Below are 24,269 nucleotides of genomic sequence, written 5' to 3'. Positions count from 1 at the left end.
GAAGCGTTTGCTCCAGTGAACGTTTGTTTGAAACGCAAAGACACGGGAGGTTGGTTGGGTTTCGTGTAAGTTTTATCGCAGACCCTTTTAAGTGCGGTCGAGCGTTGCGGTTGGTGAGAAGGGTGAAGCGAGAGAAAAGTGTGTTGCGAGTGGGCGGAGGGGAAGGCAGCAGCTGCGAGTGAGGGAGAAAGTGACCTCAATGCACAGCTGCGACTTCATCTACTCAGAGGCACTACACCATGTTTCCTACCGAGCTGCAGAAATTAAGCGCCGTCTTTCTCTTCTAACCACTACCACCACCTATTGGCATCGTTCCAAAAACTACGGCAAAAGGTTCGTGCAGACGTACGGGACAGCATTGATTGATTGACAAGCGGGGTTTAACGTCCCGAAACCACTATATGATTATGAGAGACGCCGTAGTGGAGGGCTCCGGAAATTTCGACCACCTGGGGTTCTTTAACGTGCACCCAAATCTGAGCACACGGGTTTACAACATTTCCGCCTCCATCAGAAATGCAGCCGCCACAGCCGGGATTCGATCCCGCAACCTGCGGGTCAGCAGCCGAGTTCCTTAGCCACTAGACCACCGCGGCAGAGCCACAGGACAGCGTTACGCAGGCTAGTCAAAGACCTGCTTCGCATCTAAAAATCACCGCAGTATCCACAAAGGGAATGATGCTTGAGAAGCTTGCTCGGAGATGATTTGGTAACCCGTGAATCCTCTGTACACTATCTTCATCCATCATATAAAGGGTTTGACGGCGCACTCGCTTTGCTTCTCATTTGCTGGCCTGCTGCTCTTGGTTTGGTTGACAGCGAGCCCTCTTCGCTTCGGCCTCCCGGGCTCTCACCGCAAGGTCTTGGTGGCGAGCCCGCCACGCTGCCGCCTTGGCTTCTGGAGTGTTCACGGTGTGGAGCGGTAACGAAGAGTGTTCACCAACGTTGGTGTTCAATGAGTGAACTCCCAGGGAAGAGAAAAGACGTGTGCCAAACGTGATCGAGTGTTGTTACAGTAACTCTATATGCTCCCTACGGGAGCTGAGTAGCGCATAGGTCCGTGATTTCGCCTGGTTTAGCAACCACAGTTACGCTGCGTTGCGGCTGTGCGGGAAGCGCGTGGAACGGCCCGAACGGCGACGGCTTTCGGTGGTGCGGCCTGTGCACTAGCTTCTCCCCTGTGCATGGTTGCTGGCGGCGTTGGAAAATCAATGCGCTACTCTTATACCTAAAGGTACCATATACAGATACTCGAAGTGCTGTAAACAGGCGCGGCTTTCTAGCGGTCACCTATCTCACTAGAGCACGCGGCGCCGAATGTGAGGATGGTATGCGGGCGCCGCCCGAGCGGCTTTCTTTTGTGGCTGTTTTTTCACACTTTTCTCAACCATTAATTTGAAGCCTAACTCTAAGTCGTGCTAGGTATATCGAAGGATCAGTGAGCTGACGGGGAGGATTTCTATATCCGCTAGGTGGTCTAGTTGAAGAAATTTTAAGAACTTCGAAAAGAAGTCCGAGTTAGAAGTTTAGATTGATGTTCAATTGTTATTGTTCCACCTGCTCATAGAACATATATTTTTCTAGCACGTGACGAAAGAACAATACTCGTGCTACTTCCAGCGAAACATTGTGGACGCCCATGTATATGTAATTATACTGTCTATTGCCGTCAAGCTGCCTTCGCAGCGCCATGCGTAAATCGTTCGCGAAAATACTGCCCGATCCTTCTCGAAAGGCAAGAAGCAATGAGGATAGCCTTTCTTGCCCTTGCTGTAGTCGCCGTCGCCTTCGTATGCCTGGAAGTACAGCTTGCTGGAGGAAGTGAGTACACTCTTTATGCCATATTTTGGCACCTGATAGATACGTCAATCTTTAGAAGTGCTCCAACTGCAGCGAAGCAAGTCCGCTTGGGTTTCCCTTTACTGCGCTCAAACTTGAAAAAAGTACTACAGTAAAACATGGTTAATTTGAAGTCGTTCGAATTTACATTTGATTCGAACTGACGCCTTGTTCTCGGCATATATATTTGTGTGCTTCTACTGGTGAAAACAGCCGATAATTCGAACGCTTCCGTATCTATATATAGGGTTAATTCAAACTGTAGCCCATGTTTTTCATTGCTCCTCGCAGAAGTTCACCCAAAATGATCACAGGGTGTTGCAAAACCAAACCAAATTTACTAGTGATGCAAAACAATGAAACATCCGAATTTCCCAGCAGATGAGAATTCGGACGCTGCGCTGGAGCTCCTCGCAATACTGCAAATGATGCTCACTGAGTCACAACAGAAACAAAAATAACAATAAAAAAACTACTCATTACATTAAATTTTGATTGCGTTAACTATATGCCATGTCAGTCAACGTTTCTTGGAATAGAAATAGCGTCATATATTCACATTAAGGCTCACTGCTTCTATGAATGCACGTTGGCGCTTGTTTCTGGCATATCACTGACTGATCAACTAGTCCTGCTTCATGTTAGAGCATTATGGACGCAATATACGACAACACCTAGTTCACAACAGAACATCCACAGGGGCTTCTTTAGATTCTTTCTGCGCAGCGTGGTGCTATTTCTGCCCATTCCAGCATCCACCCGCTAATTGGAACTATTACGCCTAATTATAAAAATTTCGTAGTCCCCTTCAGTTGCGAATTAACGAGCTTTTACTGTAGTAATTTGTGAAGTTATATTTATATGAGAGCCATTAAATTGGGAGCACAACTCCAGCAAAACAAGCCCGAATCAAGCTGTTCTACGTTTTGGTCTTTAGCCGGCACCGTTCTCATATCTGTTATGGGTTCATGTACCTCAGTTGTTTCAATGAGTAATAAACCATCAATAAAGGTGAAATCACTTATAGAAGCGCCTAATGAGAATTTTAACAGACTAGCGCTGCAGTGATGTGCTGCAAGACGTCGATGTTGAAAAGAAGCGTTTTATCGAAGGAAGTGTTTTCTTTCTATTTATTGTTTTCTACACTAGCTATAGTTGAAGGCCTGAGGTATGTACTACAAACGAATAAAAAAAATCCTTAGCAAGGAAAAAAGCGGCCAAACTGAATCTCTTGTATATTAATACTTTCCGAGCAAACACAGGATTGCCTGCAAAAAGAACGTGAGTTGGTTTAAAATGGTTTTAATTAAAAGCATCAACAACAACAGCTATCTATTTCAAGAGGCGGTGCATCCGCGAAACGCTGTGTTTCTTGCATATTTAAAAGTGTAAGGCGTGGTGACAACAACAGACAGAGGAATAGTCGTACACTTCTACACCTGTAAGAACGAAGCTGTTTAAACTATCGTTTACTTGTGCACCATCGCGCAAAACTACTCAGGTGCGCATGCGCCACAAGATCTGGGCAGGTACCACTACTGAGTGCATCAGGTGCGAACGCTAAACAAAAAGTCCGACCAAATTTTTTGCCTGCCGACAGAAAATCAGTCGAGGCCTTATTGAATTTCTTGCGTGGTATACTGGCCTATTGAATAGGCTATAGCATACGTTGCTGCCGTAGGTGACCTACGAATATGCGTCTGTTGAAATTCGCTGGAAACACTCGTATTTCAGTTGAAAAAGTCACCTATAATATAAGAAAATATAGAAAAAAAAGAATACGTCAGAACACGATAAACCGAACCCCTAAAGTGCTCTATGCTTCAAAGCGGTGGACGAAGTTTCCCGAATACTCACCGTCAGGTATAGGTCCTTTTAACACCTCGAAAGGCAGATGCTCGTGGCCTCGGGGTTTAGTTCGAAGAAGCCACGAGGTACTCCTAGCACGTCTCTAATTCATCGGCAGATTCCATAGAACTTCCTAAAACTATTTATAACGCTTCGATCAAATGAACTCTGGCGCTTCGATCGCTCAGCCACCATAGGAATGATGGGTAGTACACAAATTTGCCTAGTCCTCGTGCTTGCGGGCTTCGAATGGACTTGTGGAATTGTTTATTGCTGCGTTTTGATAATGTTTCGAATAAAAGAGCAAACCGTTTTGACCTTCGTGACTCGATTTGAATTGGTGAGCCTAAAAGGTTACGGTAGTGAACCGCAATTGCTAAACCTTACCGATTGTCGTCTCGTGCAAAGCCGCTCCAAGCCAGGCGAAGCCAAACGGAGCCGTAAGTACAAATTTAAGACAAATACGTGTACTACCCATCCTTCCCGTGCTCACTGGAGCGTCATGAGTTGCAGCTCCCATACAAGCTAACGCCTGAGTTGCCTCAAGAGTATATATAGGAAACTCTACGGCAGGTTCCACTAGGCTTTCAGCTAACAACGTTTATGCTCTCTTTACTGAGCGTCGGACCATACGTCAAGAGAGGGTGCTTTCACTGTTCTTCTCACTACGAACGGAGAATATTGGTATATTTTAAGTTCGAAAATTACTTAATAAACGGTACTGCAGTTCAAGGCTAACATAGAGAGCTAACAGTGTATACCAGTAAAAAGTCAAGCGATCTCCATCAAGTGTGTTTAAAATTACTGCCGCGCGAGGCGCGAAAAGTTGTGTTGAGTGAACAAATAAAAATGTAAATTCATGCTTAACGAGAGAAACAGGGATCGTTTTAAACAACACAATAGACAAAGTTTCCGTTGGTGGGGCTATCTCAATACATGTTCTGACCAGTTTACGGTTCCTATGAACTTCATGCCTTCCCATAATAGAGTGCCAAGTATACTCTAAATCTTTAAACATATTTTTCTAAACACGCAAAAGTGTGATCGAAACTTCAAAAGCGCAACGTATTTCAATTATGGAGTGCTAAAGGTTTTATTCCTTACCTGCCGTGGTGGTGTAGGGGTTATGGGGCTCGATTGCTGATTTGTGGGTCGAGGAATCGGATCCCAGCCGCGGCAGCTGCATTTTAATGAAGGCGAATGTCCCTGTGCCGGCATTGGTGCTCATTAAGTTACCCCATGTAGTCGAAATTTACGGAGCCCTCTAAAACGGTGTATCTCATAATCATACGGCAGTTTGGAATGTTGAACCCCATAAGTTACTAATAGAAGCGTGATTCCATAAAATACAGTTCATCATCTACTTATGTTATGTTACTTTTACTCTTAACCACGATATTTGTTTCTTTACAGTGCGCATAAAGGTACCCAAAGTTAAGCTATCGAAGGGTTCAAAACTTCGCGGTGAGTGCAGTTTTACACGTTCATGGTATTTCAAGCAAAATTTTCACTATCACCACCGCCATAAAGTTCTATCTAAAATTTTTAGGTGTGTTAAGAACGAGGACCCCACATCGCCTCCTCTGTGTCGGCGAAAGAAAGCGTTCGGAAGTGCGCAAAAAAAAAAAAAAACAGAAGCGAACTAAGGTGTCGCACGAACGTATTTTGTCCAACCTCTGTTTTTGAAGAAATCATGTCTATATGGTAGGAACTAGATGAGAACATTTTGGGTGTTTAACCACAGAATATTTGTGGCATCGTTACACCACGTATGTTTTATTTGAGCTAGGCAAACTGCGCCTTTTTGTTAATAAGTATGCGTTAAGCGTTCGCTTTCTGTTTACTGTTAAATTGTTACGCTAACGTTCCACCCCCTTGTAGTAATGCCAAGAAGAAAGAAGTACGCTCGCAGAGGGAAATAATGACATTGCTGTTTCATGCCTGCCATCTTTCCAGGCAGCCAGAGTTTCTGGTCACGTGCCTAAGTGCATGTTAAAGAAAAATAGGACGTACGTCTTCATCTCTACGTGTAGCTTTGCTGTGCATTGCACTTCTTTATATATATCCGTACTTCTACATTTGTTAATTCTTCTTGAAAAGAACAACTGACTGACAACTGCCCCGCCCCCTTTCTGTGCGTGCCATTTTTTAGTCTCCTGCCTTCCAACGTCATTTGTGCTGGCATATATTTTTACCTGCATAACAAAATTTATTTAAAATAATTATTCCGTGAATATTTGGCCGTTGCTTGACACTGAATGGTTTTATTGTAGTTAGTTTAGCTTTTTAGCTTTAGGTATATGGAGAATTACGCCTAAAAAAATAAAGGAGTACTATTGGTAAAGTATAACGATTAAATGTTGAAATGTTGAAAGATAGGTATATTTAGGAATGTATTCACATAAAAGTGTTCGATAAATGATCGTTTGCAGCACTGTAAATTGAGGTGACAATGAATGTATGAGCAGAAGGGAAACTGATCGAGAAGCTGGATTTTTATTAAATTTGCAAGGCGGGCTTGTTGGTACGGCACATTTGAAAAACAACAGTAGCAATGGGACACGAGAAAGCAAACAAAGAGACACATATAAAGCACTGTGTGTGTGTGTGTCTCCGTGTTGCAGTTTTGTGTCCCGTTCTTTTTTGCGCTACCATTGTTATTGAAGTATACCCGATATTTCTTAGTCGTAGCTATAACGACAGTCCTCCATGTCGATATAGCAGTTACAACTCCATATGCCTCAAAATGAAAGATAAGTATAGAAAATATGTAGGTACGAAGAACAAAAGGAAATGCATATCCAAACGGACGAATGTTATTGTCTGTGCCGTGCTGAATGGTTTCGAAGTGCGAGATTTCGTGAATAGAGCATTTACGGTACACATGCTTCACCAATATTTTCAGTTCCCAAAATGAAGCTATCACGTGTGAGTATGAAGAAAGTGAAAGGTGAGTGCATATATATAATCTCAATTTAATGAACGATAAGCGTATACTATATGTTGTGTTGAATTGACTAAAAATAGAAAGAATGGTCCTTATGCGCTGCGGGTAAATGACTTTAGCCAAAGCAAATTCCAAGCAGCAAGGCGTTGCTTTCAGTGATTTGTAGAAGGCGCGCAAATAAGCTTGGCCTCAGGCCCATATAGCCAGAGGGAGGGGGTAACCTCCTCCCCCCAAAACTCGGTAGAAGGGTGTGTTTGACCGAGGGAAAAAAAAATAGCCGTTGTTCAAAAAACGTTTAACAAATGCCCCCCCCCCCCAAAAAAAAAACAAAAAAAAAAAGCCTGGCTACGAGCCTGTTTGGCGTTGCACAAATATTGCTTTTACAGTAATAAAGCTCATTTCAATGAGGCTGCCTTTTTTTAGCATTCTTCGGTGTGCGACGCTATGAGTTGCTCCAAGCCCACAGTTTCATTATGTCTGGTTTTCTGACGTAAGCAGCGGAGGTATTGAGTTTCAATTAAGTTAATGTATAATTTTTTACCAACCACGACGTTTTTTTTTTTTGACAAAGCTGCTGTGGAATCCTTTTCTTTTTTCGGATTCTACTCACGTCCTCGTACTGCAAAACAGTGCGACATTAGCAGAGAGATGAGCCAGCTATAGCATTTTTGTTTTGTTTCTTTTTTATGTTGAAGCTGTATGTGGCTAAGGTTCCGTGTATTGCACCTGTTCGTAAAAAAAAAAAAAAAGCAGCTTCACATTTTAGGAAGTGCGGAGCTGGTTAGCTCTCTTCTTTTGTGTTGAATTTTCTCTTCCTGTCTTCATCTCTTTCTTTTCTTTTCAATCACTTAGTTTTTTTTTTGTGTCTTTCTTGCCACTATCTATTTCCATTTCTCTCTTTCTTTGTCTGTATGATTTTTCCCTCGCTTTCCATATTTATTTTCGTCAGTCTGTCTCTCTATTTCTTGTGTGCTCTAAACTAAAGTGACCTATTTGTCCATTGTGACCTAACAATGAGTACAACATCCACCCACGAGGCCGAGCTGCGCTTTTTCCAAATGCCTCAGCGCTACAATGCCGTGTTGCAACTTGCTTCTGCTGAAAAGGCATTTCCTGATGAACCTTCCGAGTATCTGTCGATTTCGGTATACACGTCAAAGTCAGCACAATAGCAAACTTCGATTGCATCCAGATGCTAAGGTGACGAAGTTGACTACCATGACTTGTAGCACAAAAAATAGCTTCTTTTCAACGCTAAGGTGACTACCATGATTTGTAGTACAAAAATAGCTTCTCTTCGAAGGAACAAACATCAGAGGAAAATGGCTTTGACGGCTGTCAGTCTGTATCAAAGTTTTGCAGCGTGAGCTACACTGGCCGAGCTTGATCCGTCTCACGTGGCCTATCGAGAGCCGCGCTGCGCATGCCCTAGAAGCAGTGACGTCACATGGCGCACAGCTGGCGGAGAAAGCCTTTACCAACACGCCCAACTGACAGTCATTCTAAAGGAGAAGGCCTGGAAGCGGCCTGGAGTGACGTGTCACCATAGTGGGCTAGCGCTTGACTTGCGTGAACTGGCTCGCTAGTCCGCCCGTCCATGCGTCCGCGCATTCGTCCACCTGTCCGTCCGTAGCTCATGCTGTGTATATACTGGCACAATAGTCACTTCTAATATTTAGATGTGAATCAGCTTACGGCGAGCTCAATCCGGTGTGCGGCGTGACCACCCTTACTGCGCAGGCGCAACAGCCTGTCCAAGCACTGCCAGCACGCACTCGCAAGCTAGCGCGTTCGGGCTGTGTGAGGGGCTGGTTAAGAGGCTGTGGCCTCTCCCCCTTACTCTCGTGACAGCGTCAGGGAACGAGAAGACGCGAGATAAACCCACCTGCTCCCGCGTGGCGTGGCGATGAACCCTTGTGGCGTGCTTCAACAAAAGTTCGGGACGAGTAACAGCAACAGAAGCGACAGTGAATTCATGGTGTGCTCCATTTGCAAAGACGCGTTAACATCGGGCACGGTGCCCGCGATGAACGGAACTTTAAGTCGACCCATTCGCTCTTTTGCATGCTACCCATGATTCCCTTTAGTGGGAGATCGTGCGATTTTTTTTAAATGATCTTTAGACCGTTAGTCTTTATGCAGCGAGTGGGGCCTCAAGCGCCGCCGTGTTGCATTAATAATTGGATTTTCTAAACCATAGCAGTATTGAAATGAATGCGGTTAGTTAGACGCACATTTTACTGATGGACAGCCGTACATTCTTAGGTTGATATCAACATTAAATGGCTTCGCGAGAAGGGAAACCGATCTAAGAGCTCAAGTCTTAGTCGTAGCCGTATGATGACCTATCTCCTTGCCGATATGACGTCTCATGACTATAAATAAATATATAAAGGTTGACAACGGAGTAACGTACATCCGAACAAATGAAATAATGCTGCCCATTCAGCGCTCCATGATTTTTACGTGCAAGAATTTGTAAGCACAGTGTCTACATGACGTATGTCTCATTGATATTTCAGTTCCCAAAGTGAAGGTACCACGTGTGAAAATGTCTAGAGTGAGAGGTGTGGGTGAGTACATAGAATGCTGCTTAAATGCATGGCAAGCACCTGCATAAGTTGACGAAAGAATAAGAAAGGAAGGGCCTCGCTACGTTGCAAGTAACTGATTTCATCCAGGCTTATAATTCAAGGCAGCATCGTGTTTGTATCACTAATTTCAAGTAAGCCGTGCATGCATGCAATAGCGTTTGCATTGACATTGAAATAAAGAAAGGATGCGTTGGTTTAAACTGAGCGCACCAAAATGAAACACTCTTGGCAATATGGCATGCTCTTTACTTATAGACACTACTTATGGGTACCGCCATTACATACCGACCCCTACGGCCACGGCTGCCAATTTTTGTATGCTGCAACCGTACGCAGATTATCAAGGCGAAAGCTTTAGATGTTTCATCAGACGCAAAAGGTGGCCATTGGTGTCAGCGTCACTTTGGATGGTGAATTTCATGGCAAAAAACGGCGACGCCCATGGCTACGGCAATGGGATTTTTCAAATGTCATATAATTGTCACAAGAACTCCCAGGGCACATTGTGCACTCACATAAGGTACCTAGAAGCGAAGGACATATTGTTTTCTACATGTTGTTTTCTTGCGTTCTACACCTTATCACCTCTGAGACTGATGTGCGCGCCCGTCTCAGAGGTGATAAGAAGTAGAACACAAGGCGATGGGTAGATGCCACCACCGGGTCGTCTTAGCAAAGCGTTGGAAACACTTCCCTTTTCGGGCAAGCGTTGCCAGGTCAGCGCCGCGTGATAAACGCTACAGCCCTTAGAATAACTTATGCATGCCTTTTCTAGTAAAAGACGCACATACAGAATATATACGTGTTGTTATGGTGCCTCAGATATGCGCAATAATTGCTTTTTAATTGACAATTGCACAAGTATGAACGCTGAACCTTGAGCAACATTGGTGGGCGCTGCGGATGGGGTCGGCCGTTTAGGTTTTCCTCTGGTGCCGTTTAACGTGCCCGGTACCGTTAAGGGTGGACCAACAGACAAATGGACAGACAGACAGACAGACAGACAGACAGACAGACCAAAATTTCTGCCTCGAAGGTCCCTAAGAAAGACTACCGTATTTTAAATGACCACTTCAAAAAAGTGTTCCCACTCGCCCCCCCCCCCCCCCCCGCAAGAAATTTCTGCCTACGCCCCTGTATTCACTACCCTTCTTATCTCCTCCTCGCCGCTTATTTCTTCATGAAACACGTGGTATGTGCAGGTGTCAGAGTTGAGCCAGGAAAAAATTTGTGTTTTTCGACTACACCCTGCTATCTCCACACGCTAAGTCGCAATTGCAAAAAAAAAAAAAAACGATGTGAAATCGGTTTATTGCGCACGATGGTCGTGTGAGAAAAGGCAGAACGGCAATCGTGCGCATGCCAAAGCAGGATAGACAACAATCCACATCAGACATCGCTCTTGTACTCTTGTACGGACCAATTGAGAGCTTGTTTCATCCTGACGTCACGTGAACAGCTGACGTCACGAATTGTGCCGCAAGAGCTGAAAACGCCGGGAGAGAGCCACGCTCTCGGCCTTCTTATCTTCTGGGTGGCTTAGGGGCCCTTTGAATAGTCAGTGGCGCGTTCCTTGTTACCATTCCATGATTACATGCTCTGACCGATAACCTTTCCGTCGCACTAAAGAATGGTTGTTGGTTCTTTGAACGCACACGTGAATGTAAGCACAAGTGCATCTCAGGCGAGAGTCACAATCCCACGTTCTTCGCATCAGCACTCGAGCTCCGCATGCCCACTGGGTTCAACCGAAGAGAAGCCACCCTTCTTCAAGGCTTATGCTAGAAGTGGCATTTACAAAATCTTATTCATTTGTCACAGGAATGGCCGACAACGCTCTCTGCGATGCGTGTCATTGCGAAGAGACGCTACACCACATCCTGTGTGACTGTCCGTTGTACGACATCCAGAGACAGTCACTGGCGTCCGTTCTTGCACGCATCGACAACAGCCAAATGTCTGTGCACACTATTCTGTCAAGTGTCCGAGAGAAGACATTGCAACAGAAGGCGACAAAAGCTGTATTGGAAGTCCTACGCGACACATACTTGAACAAGCGGCTGTAACAGCAATGTCACACACCGCGAAAGACAAGACTGGACTATGACTGAGTGCGCGCGGGTGTGCTGTCTAATGTGCTGTGTCTATCTCTCTTCCCTCTCTCCTCTCTATCTTTCATCTCCCCCATCCCCCTCCTATGCGCAGGGTAGCAAAACGGCAGCCTACAGGCTGGTTAACCTCCCTGCCGTTCTTTCCCTCCTATTTTCCTTCCTTCCTTGAGCGAAAATTGCTGCCTCATACAAACGAAAGTTCTGGTCTACGTTAGGAACGATTGGCGCTTGAAAAACAACTTGTTCAGCAATAAAATGCTTCTGAAATACCTTGACTTCTTTTACCGCATGCCTAAAAAATACATTTTTTGCAAAGGTGTTTTGAAAAAGGAGCACGCATGTTGATATCTTTTTTTATATGACTTCAGGAAAAGCTATAGCGCATGGAGCAAATGGAGCAGTGAACGTTGTAAGTCAACTTGGGAATACGGGTGAGTAGGAAAACCACATTGTTAACACAAAGGCTAACGTTCTGTAACTTTTAATAGGCATTATTTATTTTATCATTAGGAATTACTGTGGATCATACTTGGTCCGTGCAAAAGGGGCTTTACAAGCGATTCCTTAATCATAAAAACACATAAATAACTTTACAGCAGAATGTTTTGACATTTGAGACATGCACTATTGAAACACACAGCTATGCTTAGTCGTTTTTTTCAGCTCATTGAGGCTACAGGTTAACGTAACTATACTATGGGCGTGTCATTGAGGCTACAGTCTACAGTAACTATACTATGGGCGTCTGTAATGACATCTTGACCTTTCAACAACGTGGTGAAGTGATTGAATAAATATTTTTTGTGTCATCACGTGATTTTTAGGAGGGTTTCTGTTGTTACGTTTTTCTTATTAACTAGGAATGATGAATCACTTATTGCGAGCTTTAAAGTGCGCGAGAACTTTCCTTGAGTTGCCTGTCCGCAGTTATCAAACTGTTCGATAAAATGAAATAATAAAAAGCGATTCTGGCAACAAAACTTCTTGTAGGAGATACTTCGAAATTCTAACGTTGCACCCAACTCATGTAACTAGATACAGCCTGAATGACAGCAACGCAGCATCTTTAGCCTTCATGAAACAGCGTCTGCCATGTTATATTTATTATTATTTTTTGCCTATTAGGTCTTTTTTATATATTTTAAAAAATATGTTCCTTTATTATGCCTTTGTATATTCTTTACTTTTCACTTTGTGATGCTCTTGTTTGTTTAATTTCTGTCATTCATTTTGGCAGATGTAGCGACAGAATAATCAATGCGTACGCGTAACAATGACTAAGCTGACTGCTGCAAAACAAATCAGCACTGCCCAGCAAACCTCAGCAATTTGCAGATAAGAAAAGAAATATAACATCTTGTGTGGTCAGCACCATCACGTGCACAGTAAACTAAATCAAGCGAAGAAATAATGCAGACAAAAAAACGAAGCATTATCAAGTGACATCCACATTATAGGTGGTATTTTGATTTTAAATCATATCGATTATGAATGACCATTAAGGAATGTTCATTTTGGGGCAGCGGCACAAAATATTCAACTGTTCTTGTATGTTCGTGTGGAAGATTTAAAAGTATATGCTAATCAAATTAGCAACGGCCCCGTTATGTTGCTGTAGATTTACTTTTAGGTCATGTGGGTCATGTGTTTGCAAGGACGAAGCTCGCCATAAGATAGTGTAACATTTTTGATGGTGTGAAATTATTTCTGGGAACCATTTACAAAGGGCGCGCAATATATTTCACGTGTGCTGTCATATTCAAATAACTTACTTGTTTCAACTATTTTTATAGGGGCCACTATAGCACAAACTGTGCTGAGTAATCAGAGTCAGAAGAATCAAACTTCCAGTGAGTATCGATATGGACAGTTATGTTTTGTGCCTACATGAATGACTGGGCGATGCACAATATGGTGTATTTGACTTGTCGTGTTATTTTAATTAGTTACGTTAAAATAGGCATAAATAAACATGTTCTTAGGCCACCTTTATTGAAAAAAAATTGCCACACAAAAACGGCGACATTTCAGCCAAAATTATTTTGACAAGCTTTCGTATGTGGCAATTCACATTTGTCTGCCCATGCTCACAGTATTATGGTACTGTGCCAATGGAGAGAGAGAGAGAGAGAAAGAATATGAGAGAAAGAGAAAGACGAACAGAAAAAAGAGGAAGGTGGGAAGGTTAACCAGATGCTAGGATCTGGTACGCTGCCGTGCGCTGGGGTTGGGAAATCGGTGATTGAAAGAGAAACAGATTAAAAATAATTAAGAACAAAATACGGATACACGCACGCACGCACGAAAATGTTCCACTCAGACGCTTTCGGACAGGCCAGACGTTTCTTGCGACATGCCAGTATACCTGTTCGAAATGAACATCAATGCTTATATAGTACGTGTTTGAGGACAGCTACTGACCCGCAGATCGCGGGATCACATCCCGGCCGTGGCGGCCGCATTTCCAATGTAAGCGAAAACGTGGTCGTAGGTAGGATTTTTTCTTCAGGCGTAGGGGGGGGGGAGGGGTTAGTGCGAACTAGTCTTGCATCATGCTGTGATGTATGAGAGCCAAGGAGGTTCTATAGAACCTCTAAAGTGGCAGTCCCGGCCGCCGCCAACGGGAGCAAGTGAAACCACCGGCGGCCATGTTGCTAGAGGAAAAACAGGGTGAAACCACCATAGACCGTAATGGAATACGTGCGTTGCGCGCGTCGGTTTGCAGTTCCACGATAAACAAATGAGATGGAAACCACTTTTAGGTTGCACCAACGAATAAATGGGTCTTGTTGTTTATGATACAAATCATTTCATGCACCCATTGTCAGCTGCACGCTTTCAGATCAATCTGTTGTCGAGGAATGCTTCGCATATCGAGCTTGCTGGCGCACTATTGCTGTACAAAAGAGTTGTAGTATGTATTGGGTGTTTTAAGAAATGTGCCTGCAGATACTCAAGATCAAGGGGAAGGCGACATTTGCTTACTTCTTTCATATATGTGCTTGTGTGTTTGTCGGCAGATCACCAGAGCATATATATAATGTGGCATAGCCTTCGAACAGTGGGTCGTCCTCTCCAGTGCCTTATAGTGGGTCGCCCTTTTCATAACAAGAAGAGCAGCTCGTGCAGAGAGTCGGTCCCCGCATTGACTGTCGCTGTCGTTGATCATCAACGAGTGTCCACCAATAAACGTCTTATTGGTGGAGAGTGCTGTCCCCTTCAAACATCTTTGGTTCGCATTCGATGCCCTTGGAGCTTCGATCCCGTACCGTGCCTTCCACCATGTACCAGGACGCCGCTCAGCAAACGCTCCCTCCTACACCGACGCCATGTCCCGGTGTTTCCCGCATCCGCGACCCTCCTGTCTTCACCGGCGCGGATGGCACCGACGTCGAGGACTGGCTCGCCATGTACGAACGTGTGAGCGTCCCCAATCATTGGGATGAGGCAGCTAAACTCGGTAACCTGTTTTTATACCTCGCGGGTGTGGCCGGAATGTGGTACAACAACCACGCATCTGATTTCCCGACTTGGTCCGCTTTTAAGACCGCTGTCGTTGACGTGTTCGGCCGCCCTGCCGTTCGTAAACTGCAAGCCGAACAGCGTTTACGTGAACGAGCACAGCAGACTGGCGAGTCCTTCACAAGTTACATCGAGGACATCCTTGAATTGTGCAAGAAAGTCGACCTGAACATGTCAGAGGCTGACAAAATCACGCATGTTCTAAAAGGCATTGCCGACGATGCCTTTGCCATGCTCCTGGCCAAGAACCCTCATACTGTGGCAGAAGTCATTACATTATGCCAAAGTTACGACGAGCTGCGGCGGCAGCGCTTGATGACCTGTCGATCGCCACCACGTGATTCTGGTTTCTCGGCTTTGTCAGCGGTTCCTGACCACACAACCTTGCTCGCCGAAATCAAGTCATTCGTGCGTGAGGAAGTTGCCCGCCAGGTCTCTTTACTGGCTTTTGCTCCGCCGCAACATGCTCAGCAGCCATCAAGTACACTTGTACCTCCGCTCCGCCGAGCCATTCAGCAGGAAATTGCGCAGGTCGTTCCAGAATACCACCAGCCGCCTCCTGTATCTGCGCCACTCAGCTACGCCCAAATTGTAGCCAGGCCGCCCCCACTTATTTCTGTGGATTTCCCCCTAAGTTACACCGAAACAACCGCGAGGCCCCAGGCCTTCGGAGAAACTGTGTCGTCTACATACGCCGACGTCGCCCACGTGCCCCGAGTGCCGCCCACCATGCACACATATCAGCAGCTGGCTCGCCCATCGCGTTCTGCGACATGGATGGGACCCGCGAACAGATGGCTCATTGCTGACAATCGCCCCATCTGCTTTGCTTGTGGTCGCGTCGGTCATGTAGCACGCTATTGCAATCGTGTGCAGCAACCGCAGGTCGCCTCGAACTTTCCCAGCCAATCAAGCCGCTCTTATGACCAACCGCCAACTATGTCACCGTCGTCGCTCCCCGCTCCGTCTACCCGCCGTTCACCATCTCCGCGACGTCGCTCACTGTCGCCGATGCGGCCACGTCTACTCGAGGGCGACCAGGAAAACTAGTCGTCGCAGTCCACGAGGCAAGGGCTGCGACGCTGTCGAACTGCGGAAGCCCTCAGGAAAGCCCATCGAACGTGATAGATTAGGCATCCACAAGTACGTGATCCACGTACTTGTGGATGGCGTTCGTGCATCTGCCCTTGTAGATAATGGAGCCGCCGTAACCGTCATGGACACAAAACTTAGCCGATTACTGCGCAAAGAGACCACGCCACTTTCCGGGCTCTCCCTCCGTACAGCCAGCGCCCAAAGCATTCACCCTACGGCGATGTGCACAGCCCGCCTTATGATTCAGGACGTGATGTATGCGGTTGAATTCATCATAATTCCTTCATGCTCTCACGACATCATCCTAGGATGGGATTTTATCTCCCGCCATGACGCCCTCATTCATTGCGCACCAGCAGAAATAGAACTCACACAATTCTCTTCTTTGACGCCGGCCGACAGTCCATCTGCTGCAAGCAAGTTACTCGTCAGAGATGACACCCAAGTGCCTGCAAACTCGTCCGCGACGGTGTCGGTCTACTGCGCAAGCCTTTCTGACACCGCTGCACTCCTTTCGCCATCTCATCGTATTTTCATCAGAAAAGGCTTGCTGGTTCCTTTCACGACCGTGCAACTCACTCACGGCAGCACCACTATTTTTGTAGTGAACTCATCCCCGTACAGCGTTACGTTGGTGCGAGGGGAATGTCTCGGCAGCGTGGAATCCATCGAAGACGAACAAGTTATGGAACAAGTTATGGATCAACCCGATGACATGCACTGCTCAAGTTCCAGTACGCTTAGTGCTGTTTCGACATCTGCTTCATCATCCGATGATGTATTCGGTCCCTCCATTCCCGACAACATTACGCCAGGCCAGCGTTCCCAGCTTCTGGGCCTGTTGGAAGAATTCCGGTCTTCTTTTGATGTCGCCCAACCTTCTCTCGGCCGCACATCCACCGTTACGCATCGCATCGACACAGGCACACAGCCACCACTGAGACAGCGTCCATATCGCGTATCTCCCACAGAACGCCATGTAATCAACGAGCATGTCGACGACATGCTTCGCCGTGATGTTATTCGACCCTCTAGCAGCCCCTGGGCGTCTCCTGTCGTTCTCGTCACGAAGAAGGACGGTCCTGTGCGGTTCTGTATGGACTACCGACGCCTCAACAAGATCACTCGTAAGAACGTGTACCCACTACCGCGGGTAGATGACGCGATTGACAGCCTGCAAGGAGCAGAATTTTTTTCATCCCTCGATTTGCGCTCAGGGTACTGGCAAGTACCTATGGCTGAGGACGCTCGACCGAAGACCGCTTTTGTCACCCCCAACGGCTTGTAAGAATTCAACGTCATGCCGTTTGGGCTGTGCAATGCGCCCGCCACCTTTGAGCGCATGATGGATACTGTTCTGCGTGACCTGAAATGGCACACGTGCCTGTGCTACCTCGATGACGTCGTCGTTTTCGCTCCGGACTTCTCGACGCATCTTCAACGCCTACGGCATGTTTTAACGTGTCTGAGTGACGCCAGTCTGCAACTGAACCTAAAGAAGTGCAGATTTGCAGCTCGGCAGCTGACAATACTCGGCTACGTCGTGTCCAAGGACGGAATTCTCCCTGATCCAGCTAATCTTCGAGCCGTGGCCGAGTTCCCCAAGCCGACATCCGTCAAGGAACTGCGCAGTTTCGTAGGGCTGGGTTCCTACTTTCGGCGCTTCATTCGAAACTTCGCGACTATCATATCACCGCTGACGAAGCTCCTTGGAAGTAACGGGCCTCTACATTCGTGGTCATCACAGTGCGACGACGCTTTCACAGCGCTCCGTCGTTTGTTGACATCGCCTCCCATACTCCGCCACTACGACCCTACGGCCCCTACAGAGGTACACACGGATGCCAGTGGTGTCGGCCTTGGCGCTGTCCTTGCGCAGCGCAAACCAGGGTTCCCGGAATATGTCGTGGCGTATGCAAGCCGTGCGCTTACTAAGGCCGAGACTAATTACACCGTCCCCGAGAAGGAATGTTTGGCAATCGTCTGGGCCCTTACGAAGTTCTGACCTTATTTGTATGGTCGCCCATTTGATGTCGTCACCGACCATCACGCACTATGCTGGTTGTCGTCATTGAAAGATCCCTCAGGCCATGTCGCCCGGTGGGCACTTCACCTGCAAGACTATGACATCCGCGTGCTGTACCGCAATGGAAGGCAACATGCTGACGCCGACGCCCTGTCACGCTCTCCCTTGCCTGACGACAATGCCCACAACTCCGCGTCTCACCTTGCCATTTCTTCCATTAGCATTCATACCATTGCTACTGAACAGTGCAAGGATCAATGGATCGCCTCACTGATAGACTTGCTGGCTGATCCATCCACTCCATCCACTCGCGCGTTGTGTCGTCAAGCCCACCATTTCGCCGTTCGCGACGACCTCCTCCACAGGCGCAATTACAACGTTGACGGCCGCCAGTGGCTACTAGTCATACCTCGCAGTATGCGCTCTGACATATGCGAGTTCTTTCATTCCGATCCGCAATGTGCGCACTCCGGGGTATCGAAGACATACCACCGCATTCGCCAACGGTACTTTTGGCGCGGCATGTACCGCTACGTGCAGAAATTCTTTCGCTCCTGCATAGATTGTCAGCGCCAAAAAGCTTCAACGCACCTGTCACCGGTAGGTCGGCAACCTCTACCTTGCCCTGCCAGGCCTTTTGGGCGCGTTGGCATCGATTTGTATGGGCCACTTCCACTGACGTCGGCTGGTAACCGCTGGGCCATTGTCGCTGTGGACCACCTCACGCGATACGCCGAAACGGCCGCTCTCCCCGCGGCTACAGCGAGCGATGTGGCCTCCTTTCTGCTCCAACGATTCATTTTGCGACACGGTCCACCCCAGGAACTGCTCAGTGACCGAGGCCGCGTCTTCCTGTCTGAAGTCGTTGAAGCCATTCTTAAAGATTGCAACGTTGTTCACCGCAAAACTGCTGCTTACCACCCGCAGACGAATGGCCTCACCGAACGCTTCAACCGTACGCTCGGCGACATGCTCTCCAAGTACGTCGCCGCCGATCACACACATTGGGATTCCATTCTACCCTTCGTCACCTAAGCATATATTACCGCCCCTCAGAGCACTACTGGCTTTTCACCTTTCTTTTTATTATATGGAAGGCACCCGTCACACACCATCGACACGATACTTCCGTACAGGCCAGATCCGTCTGAGTGGGCGCCTATTTCTGCTACAGCCAAGCTTGCTGAAGAGTGTCGAGAGCTTGCAAAGACCTTTACTGCGCATGATCAAGAGCGGCAAAAAAGCATTCGCGCTGACGCCAGCACTACTGCGCCCACGTTCCTCCCTGGAGCGCTCATTTGGCTCTCGATCCCTACCACTGCAACAGGCCTATCTTCAAAACTATTGCCCAAATACGAAGGCCCCTACCGTGTCGTCAAATGCACTTCCCCTGTCAACTACTTGATTGAACCAATCGAACCATCTTCGGACATGCGCCGTCGAGGACGCGACATTGTTAACGTGGAGCGCCTCAAGGCCTACCATGACCCGCTCATTGTAACCACCTGTTAGGTCGCCAGGCGGCTCCCTTTTCGTACCCGGGGTAGTTGTGGCAAAGCCTTCGAACAGTGAGTCGTCCTCTCCAGTGCCTTCTAGTGGGTCGCCCTTTTCATAAGAAGAGCAGCTCGTGCAGAGAGTCGGTCCCCGCATTGGCTGTCGCTGTCGTGGATCATCAACGAGTGTCCGCCAATAAACGTCTTAACAATAAGAAAGTTGAAATAATTAAAGCTAAAGTAAGAAAAGAGAGGTAATTAAGTAAACTAGGAGTCACCAGTAACTTTTCTAGAGTTATCAAAGTTTAACCAATTTACAGGCGGAACCAAAACCGAAGCACCGATGTCGTGTTCAACCGAAAAAACTCCAGGAGACGTACCCCAAATGAACCGTTTATAAGAACGATTGCAGTGACGTTAGTTATGCATAATATTTATCAACTTCTGTTGGCGACGAGCGTTGTCATGGCAAGCGCAGCCTTCAGAGCCTAGAAACGAGGTAGCTCGATGGTGTAACTTGGGTGAGTGCAAGTACTTGCGTGACTTAAAGGGCGCATGTTCCTCCTTTTGTACCTCCCTGCCGAGGCTCGTGGGTGGAAATGCTTGAGACCCGTGCGCTTATATTTAGGTTCACGTCAAAGAAACCTAGGAGGTCGAAATTTCCGGAGTCTTCCATTACGGTGTCTTCCATAATCGTATCGTAGGTTTGGGACTTTCAACCCCAACAAATATTATTACTGCCGCCGACCTCGATTTGTCTTAGAGAGACAAGTAACTGACAACGTATTGCGGTGACTGGATGATCGGTCACTTCATGTGCAGGTGCTATTACAGCACCACCCACATGTCTCGACAGCCCACAAGGCAGTGATAGCCCTTTTGTGCTTTTCGAGGACGACGGGTTTGTGTAAACGCCTTTGACCTGTGGTGGAGTTGTACACGTTGCAGTGGATTTACTGCCTGTCTCTCCCCTTTTCTTTTCCTTTTCTTCCCCGTTTCTCATCTTTCTTGTCCCCTTCCCTAATCCTCCAGTGTAGGGTAGCCAACCGGTTGTCTTTCTGGTTAACCTCCTTGCCTTCTTCTATCGTCTGCTTTATTCTATTATCATTATTAAAGATTTATAATAGGGACGTGCTTAGAATCTCGAATAAATATTGAAAGGGAGACCTATGTGGTATATCACTTATGTTTAGGCGATCACATCGTCAGGAATACAAAATTAATGAACTTAGTGGTACACTAAGGTATGTCATTGATAACAGTCCTGCTTGCAAGGGCGGGCGCCTAAATGTGCTCAGAATAACGGCATGATAATTGTTTTTATGAGCACATGTTAAACTTGAAAAGTAAGTTGTGTTACTGTACATGTTTATTCCGATAGAAATGAATTCAATTTTACGCTATATAAGTTACCGATCGACGTGTGCAAGTATTCAGTTCTCGTGGGCTTCATAGGGCAAAGGTAGGCTAGTTTTGACAGTTTGAATTGATCAAAAAGAAGTGCACAATCGTAGTTTATCATGTATTAATGTGACACGTATGGGCGCACCTATAGAAGAAACTGTAATTTGTTATGTCACTCTCATTAAATCCAGTAACGGCATGCACTGTACTACAAATGAATAAAATGACGAATTGATCACCACATACAACCCTGGCTCGTGATAATGCATGCAAGTGCACACATCGTGCATACATCATGCATACAAGTGATTATGAATTTTACTTGTTTTGGCACTTGAAACAAATATAGACAAACAGCGCAAATGTGCATGCAATTAACTACAGCAAATCTGAAAAAGCTTGCAGCATGACCTAGTTTTGATAGAATCATAATGTGACAAACGAAGGTTTGCCTCCATGTGAAAACGAGCGCATGTATTACCCTGCACCAATTAAAGTTATACGGGATTAGTTGTCGCATTTAAATGACGTTGCCTGTGATTATAATGTATTATTACGACTCTCTTTGCTGCTGCTTTAAGATTAAGTAATAACGCAATCCTATTATCAAGCCAATAGCGATTATGAAGGGTAAAAGCTTAGGGCTTTGCTAAATAAACCCACGGAAAGGTTGCATTTTGGCCAAATGTACGGCATACCATGTACTACGATAATTTTTCCAAGTGAAATATTAAAAACTCAGTATAGGGGAGTTTGGTATTTTGTAAGCATGTCAGAACACCTCGTAGGTGCAGTGGTGTCAAAAGACAAGGGCTAGCACGCAGTGGTATACAGTTGTCGGTACTGAAGGCTCAATTGTTTGTAGCGTAATGTTTCTGTGAATGTCTGAACAACCTGTTGTCTCTAAAGTCACGCCAGTATCACTCGAAGAGACAAGATAATGAATATATATGAAAAATGTCGGGGATCCCTTTCTAGAGCGGTTCATCGCACTATCATCTTCTAGCTCTTAATGTGTCACTGTAACAGCATTCTATGATGACAATGTACATAAATAGGCAGACTGCTTCAGGGTTTCACAAAATACAATTTACCTTTCTTTTGTTTTACGAATTTCACCAGCTGCTGCTTTGCAAAAAAAAAAAGAGATAAAGCAGATGCCAAATAAATAAAAGATGAACAAATACTTCATCATCACTTCTCCCCGGGAGTTATTTCATTTTACGTGCATCCAGCATTTAAACGGCGAAAATGAAACTTTAAGCTGATGATTATGTTGGGGAACCAGAAGCTTAAATGTATGCCACAAAAACGAATGTAAAAACTGTGAATGTGTAATAATTCTTCAATCTTACAATTCTTCAGGCCGCTGAGGATCCCAACAGTTGCATGAAAATTCCCTGTAAATATTTGAGAACTTTACATGGATGAAACTCAGAAGAATCTACACCTGTGGTTTACTCCTAGAGCGATGACATTAAGCTCATGCCCATGGTAAGTCAGTATACTTCGGGTAACAGAGTATACTGAGGTACGGAACTGGTTCAATAAATATTGAATGACATTGAAATCTTTGATCAAATAAACGTCATTCCCATAAATCAAATGTTGTCACTTTCTCTTCTTCTAAGCAGAAATGGCCGAACTACTGGCTCTCACAAATTTTCAAGTTTTAAGACGCGTATAGAATGTTAATGAAGGAAGAGTGATTTCATAAGTTAGGTTTCATAAGCTGCGACCTGTAACGCTGAAAAATATAGTCTTTTCCTCTGACATTTGTCGGAGAGGATGAGAAAGCAACTTCATATTTGACAAGAAAAGATTTGTTCACATGACTTTATAGCTTACCGCTCATAGTGCTAATACATGTAACACGAAGAAAAAAAAAACAGCGTGTATTAAAAATGCAAACAAAGCCTATGAGACATTCAGGTTACATTAAGTACACTGCCTACTGATAAAAAAAAAGACACGACTATTGTAAGTGCCTTAATGTAGCTAACGTGGTTGCTTGGGCGAGTTCGTACGACATGATTCGCATCAAAAAACAGCCCCAATAACGAAGGGCAAGAAAAGAAGGAGACAGACAGCGGCAATTTAAAGTATTATGGTAGATGAAAAAAAGTAATACAGAAGCACGTAATCCGAATATAACGAATGGGCCATCCCAAGTGACCCATCTACAGGTGCTATCGCACTACTGCGAAGTGTGGGCACAAAAATGACGCCGGTGTTTTGATTAAATAAATATATAAATAAATAAATAAAATTATAAGTATATAAATAAATGAGTAAACAAATAAATAAACAAATAAAAATACATTTTGTAACATTTACACTTAACTAGTTCCATTTTCTGTGTGCCCAATTTGTCAAAGTTGGAGACGACATGTCAAGCTGAAGAATATGCCAGACAGACATGAGCTGAAATTCGGGCCACGAAGATGGATGATGAAGTGGTTTGCTGTGGGACATATGAAAGCTGTTTCACGTTCCTACGGCAGCCCCGTCTTTGTGAAGGCATAATGCCTTGAATGAAAAGTGCTTTGTTGCTACGTGAAGAAAGCGCATCTACTTTCACATATATATATATATATATATATATATATATATATATATATATATATATATATATATATATATATATATATATATATATATATATATATATATATATTCAGTGGGAAAGTTCAGTGGGTCTGGTACGTATAAAAAAGACGCTGGTACACGTACGAGAAAGCAAGCAGTTCCTTTATAGATTTACATTTCGGCTGTGGCACGGCCTTTGACATTCTCTGACGAAGGCCGTGCCACGGCCGAAACGTAAATCTATAAAGGGGCTGCTTGCTTTCTCATACGTGTACCAGCAACCAACTTCTTTCTTTTCTTTTATATATATATATATATATATATATATATATATATATATATATATATATATATATATATATATATATATATATGCAGAAAAGGAAGTGTATGCTTAAAGGGACACTAAAGGCAACTATTAAGTCGACATTGATTGTTGAAATAGTGGTCCAGAAACCTCGTCGTGTTACTTTTGTACTAAGGAAGGGTTTATTTTGAAATGAAGTTACGTTTAATGGTCCACATCAGGTTAGAGAACTTTAAATTTCCCGCCTCATAAAGCGTATCGGCTAACGTCACTGTTGCCGAGCACAACGTTGCCCGGCTTTACTGCGCGGTCGCAGATATTAGTAGCAGCAGAACGAAAGTAGCGGGAGCTACAGCAGCAACCACGGCCATTTATCAATTTCCTGCCATTGGCTCCGAGATGACAGTCGTGTTTTGGTTTAACTGGGCACCGCTGGATAGCAATACTTGTCCAGTTTAACAACGCGAAAATTGAATTTTCGAACCACTCGCACC

At 45.3% G+C, this 24,269-nt stretch overlaps 1 protein-coding gene across 1 annotated transcript; it reads left to right on the top strand.

Moving 5' to 3' along the window:
• The first annotated feature begins 1,640 nt into the window (after window positions 1-1,640).
• On the top strand, window positions 1,641-22,485 carry LOC142765104 (uncharacterized). The gene is made up of 7 exons (XM_075865681.1): window positions 1,641-1,821; window positions 5,101-5,151; window positions 6,593-6,637; window positions 9,157-9,207; window positions 11,708-11,770; window positions 13,133-13,189; window positions 22,245-22,485. The coding sequence occupies exons 1-7, from the start codon at window positions 1,746-1,748 to the stop codon at window positions 22,250-22,252; spliced, it is 351 nt and encodes a 116-aa protein (XP_075721796.1). The 5' UTR covers window positions 1,641-1,745; the 3' UTR covers window positions 22,253-22,485.
• The last annotated feature ends 1,784 nt before the right edge of the window (window positions 22,486-24,269 follow it).

The sequence above is a fragment of the Rhipicephalus microplus genome, chromosome 6 (genome assembly GCF_043290135.1).
Source record: "Rhipicephalus microplus isolate Deutch F79 chromosome 6, USDA_Rmic, whole genome shotgun sequence".
Taxonomy (NCBI): Eukaryota; Metazoa; Arthropoda; class Arachnida; order Ixodida; family Ixodidae; genus Rhipicephalus; species Rhipicephalus microplus.
This window is presented reverse-complemented; position numbering and strand designations above follow the sequence as displayed.

What these genes read in the sequence shown, in the direction of transcription:
- LOC142765104 (XM_075865681.1), top strand. Translation starts at nt 1,746, where the DNA reads ATGAGGATAGCCTTTCTTGCCCTTGCTGTAGTCGCCGTCGCCTTCGTA. An exon ending in GAGTATGAAGAAAGTGAAAG is followed by an intron (nt 6,638 to 9,156) that starts GTGAGTGCATAT and finishes TTGATATTTCAG; the next exon opens with TTCCCAAAGTGAAGGTACCA. An exon ending in GTCTAGAGTGAGAGGTGTGG is followed by an intron (nt 9,208 to 11,707) that starts GTGAGTACATAG and finishes ATATGACTTCAG; the next exon opens with GAAAAGCTATAGCGCATGGA.